The sequence below is a fragment of the Triticum dicoccoides genome, chromosome 5B (genome assembly GCF_002162155.2).
Source record: "Triticum dicoccoides isolate Atlit2015 ecotype Zavitan chromosome 5B, WEW_v2.0, whole genome shotgun sequence".
Taxonomy (NCBI): Eukaryota; Viridiplantae; Streptophyta; class Magnoliopsida; order Poales; family Poaceae; genus Triticum; species Triticum dicoccoides.
Window position 1 is genome coordinate 392,030,419 of NC_041389.1, and position 4,141 is coordinate 392,034,559.

The window sequence follows — 4,141 nt, forward strand, 5'->3', positions numbered from 1 at the left end:
GAGCTCATCGTGTTCTCATGACCCGTCCATATATCAACATCTCCCCTCCCCTCAGATAGTGTCGGAGTTAGCATTCGAGCGACACACGTGCCCAAAAGTAAGCTTTTTTTTATCTACCGTAGAGCATATCCCATGCCATACGAAAGAAAATCTGATGGCTCTTAGGTCTTGAGAAAATACGAAGTCACCTTAAAACATGTTGATTGTTGGTGATATGCTATCCTTGAATACGACGAGCAACACTTGTGTGACCAACCGTGGGGAACGCTCACCACTTCGACAGGTAGCGTTCTTGTCTAGCATTGGCAAGGTCGTCGCGGCGGCAAATACACATTAGATGTAGGCCGCACGTGTGAATTGGTCTGGTTCTATGACACAATGGGCAAGCCAATAGATAGGTCGTTCTAGCGTCCGGTCCAATAAATTGGCTGATCAACTCACTCGTCGCGCCGACTGCTTGCTCCTATATGGGCTGGAGTTAGTAGGCTCAGTTTGGACTGAGTAAAAGAGTGAGTGCTCACATAGATTTAGGGACCAGTAGCTTTTTAACGGCCTGGTTAGTATTTCACGCCACATGCCAAGCCAAGTGCCTGGTAAGAGAACTTTCGATGCCCTGACCGTCGCCCTGGGTGCCTAGGGCCAATCTCCGCTCCGCCCCGCCCTAACAAAGGGGCAAGGGCTTGTTTGAAACTGCATGCACGTGCAGCGTCAACTCCAGCCCAACTCAAATAACATGCTCGTCATTTTCGACCCATATACACCCTCACCCCCACTCACATATCGTGCTCGACGTTTCCCGCCAAATATCAACATTTTCCTTCCTCCCACGTACAATATTCAAACAAAAGGCACATACCAGTGTTCTAATGAAAGGGGTAAGGCCTTTCTGAAACCAAACCCGGCCCCACTCAATTATCATGCTAGCCCTTCCTGTTCGTACATCAATCCCACTCCTTCCCCATGCACGTACCGTGCTCTCCATTTCCCGCCCATATATCAACATCTCCCCTCCCTCGCATATCAATGTTCTGACGAAAGGGGCAAGTCATGTATGAAACCGCTTGCACGTGCGGCGTGCGCCTATACATCATACCCCACTCAAATATCATGCTCATAGTTTCCCGCTCGTATGTCATCCCCTTCCTCCCTGCTTATATATCATGCCCGTCATTTCCCACCTATTCATCAACGTTTCCCCTCCCCGCGCATTATGTTCCGGCAAAGGGGTAAGGCATGTCTGAAACTGTCTGAACACACCTCGTATGCATATACATCAGCCCCCCGCCCAAATACCATGCTCGTAGTTTCCCTCCCATATATCATCCCCCCTCCCAATCACATAGCATGCTCCCCATTTTCACCATGATGCAAAACTCCAGCAGCCCTTGGACAGGACTACCCAGTAGAATCAGGACCAAACTGCCACATTTTTTTTGATGGAGGACCAAACTGCCACTTCCAACCTCTGGGCAAAAGCTTCACTCAATTGGAAATCCTCAGAACTTGAGGACACTCTCCGCGAAACCACCACCATTTCCTCCTATAAAATCCCCCCAAGACCCCATCTCTCGAACAGTGTGTTCACAGGAACAACAATTCGGTCCAGAAATAGTAGTCCCTAACAGCACCCTGTCCCTGGCCCCCTCCCGTTTGAATCACCCTCCCCTCGGCCGCTTCCCCGTTTCGCTGTCGTCCACTGCCAGTGCCAGCCAGGTGAGAAGGCCATGAGTAGCTCGCGCTCTCGGGCGGCTGTGGTGGCCGAGGGTAATGCCAAGACGGCAGCGAGGGAGTGGGTCGGGTGGGAGGAGGAGGTCGTGCTGGGGGACGACGACGGCGAGGAGCGCAAGGTGTGCTACTACCTCCTCTGCGCGGCTCCCCAGGACAGCGGTAAGAGCCAGAGGGATCTGGCGGTGGTGGGTAAGTACTGGGGACCTGGGAACATAGCCTACTCGCCGGACGTGCAGTTTCTGCTGTCCCTCGACACAGCGCTGGAGTCTGGGTCGACATCCGCTAGGGTGGAGGCGCTGGCGTCGGAGATCACCGAGCTCAGGTGGAAGTCCAGGAGGGAGATCATGGACTGGCTCACCTCGCTCGTCTCAGGTATCACGTGCTCCTTTTTTTTCCATGCCCTAGCGGTGAATTTTTCTGGTTGTTTTAGTGCCATGTGATTAAGCTGATGGATCAGGCCGCTAGAATTCCCATCATGCATCTCCGACGATCGATCTGATCATGTTTGGTTAGTGTTTAGTAGGGGTTTATGTCTTGAGCACAAGATCCGTTCTTATTCTATTTTCTTGTGTTGCTAATGTTTGGATCTGAATGTTTAGGAGGTCTGTAGCGTCAATACACACGCTGCTCCTACGTCCAGCCAGATCGTCAGTTTGTTCTGTTATTTCATCACGTTTTTGTTCGGTGCAGGATTCAGTACAAGCTAGGGATGATATCCACGACCATCTTGCAGTGCTCTCCTTCTATCCCCTTCCTTTATGAGCACTACTCAGGGATATCTTTTGTCTAATCTAATAGATCTACTCCTTTTTGTCAAGATGATGACAACTTATTGTTAGATATCTTTTCTCTAATTTTATATATAGATCTGCTCCTTTTCTCATGTATCGCCCTATATATCTTCTATCTTGGCTTGTTCCTGATGTATATGTTTGGTTTGCTAGATCTGGTTTATGCGTTTCTTTCCTTTTGTGTTTGGTTAACTTTTTTAGATTAATTAGTGTTTGGTTAACTTATGTGTTTCCTCTTGTGTTAGTCTTGTGAGGCCAATATGATGTGGATAGAAATCGACTAACTTGCCCCATTGCTGTCGTCTTTGTAGATCCTCCGTATGGAGCCTTTGGATTGACTTGTCCCGACCATCATGATGGTGGTAGCGCTGCATCTAAGGTACATACGATCTTACAAGCCGTCTTCTTGAGAAATGCTTCCTCTCAACAAAATTAACGCCGGCTGTTCATTCAGGGTATCCTCGCTGCTTTTGGGGAAAACAAAGAAGGGTTCACATGGATATGCAAACTACCCCATCTTGATCAACGTCGGAAGCATTACAAATCCTTTTGGCGAGGGACACTGAGAATTTCGGTGCGTGTTCATCGACTTACCCCTTGTTTTCTTGTTTTATTTTCACAGTCACACACGGACAGGTCTATATATCTTGGTTTACAACTTTACATCTGTATGTCTTTGTAGGTTTATGATTTTGTGTTCATCAAGAGTGAAGGGAGAGAGAGCCATGTTGCCTATGTGGAAGACATGTACGAAGATGCCAGCGAGAAGAAGATGGTGGTGGCACGATGGTTCGAGGAACAAGACGGTGAGCACGGTGCTGTATTGCCCGCCGATCTTTATCGCAGGGAGATCTTCTTTGGCTATGTACTGCAAGATCTGAGGGTTGAAGTTGTGGAGGCAGTGGCCCCGGTCCTGAATCCAGAGCACTTTGAGATGTTCAAGAAAAAATATGGAGGGCGCAGTAGCTGGCAGCCCTTTGTATGCCGTCGGCAGATCGAGAATGACACCGTCGGGCCCTTTGACATTGCGCAGCAGCTGCAAGGATATGCAAACCAGGAGATTGTAAAGGCAATTGTTGCCTCATCCTCGTCGACGGTGGTGCAGGTCAAGCCACCTAATAGCAACAAAGGTAAAGCTGCCACTACTCGCCTGGCCGCCGAGAACCATGCTGGTTCTTCCAGTGCTGCCATTATCGGTAACAAAACCATGGAGAAACAGAAGGCCCCTCCATCTCCATGTAGCGCAACTCCTTCAATCTCTGTTGTTGGTGACAAGGCCATGGAGAAGCAGAAGCCCCCTCCATGCAGTGCAGCTGCTTCCAGCTTTGTTTTCGTTGACAAAACCATGGAGAAGCAGAAGCAGAAGCAGAAGCCCCCTTCATGCAGCGTAACTCCTTCCAGCTCTGTTATTGGTGAAAAAACCATGGAGAAGCAGAAGCCACCTCCATGCAGTGCAACTCCTTCATGCACTGTTATCGGTGACAAAATCATGGATAAGAAGAAGAAGCAGAAGCCACCTCCATGCAGTGCAACTCCTTCATGCACTGTTATCGGTGACAAAACCATGGAGAAGAAGAAGAAGCAGAAGCCACCTCCATGCAGGGCAACTCCTTCAAGCACTG

General features: G+C 49.2%; 1 protein-coding gene across 1 annotated transcript in view; it reads left to right on the forward strand.

The window, feature by feature from the left end:
• The first annotated feature begins 1,724 nt into the window (after positions 1-1,724).
• Positions 1,725-4,141, forward strand: part of LOC119305563 — a 4,573-nt gene continuing 2,156 nt past the window's right edge. The window contains exons 1-4 of the mRNA XM_037582051.1: positions 1,725-2,100; positions 2,831-2,898; positions 2,974-3,093; positions 3,202-3,741. Of these exons, the coding sequence (XP_037437948.1) occupies positions 1,725-2,100; positions 2,831-2,898; positions 2,974-3,093; positions 3,202-3,741 (1,104 nt within the window). The remainder of the gene's footprint in view (positions 2,101-2,830; positions 2,899-2,973; positions 3,094-3,201; positions 3,742-4,141) is intronic.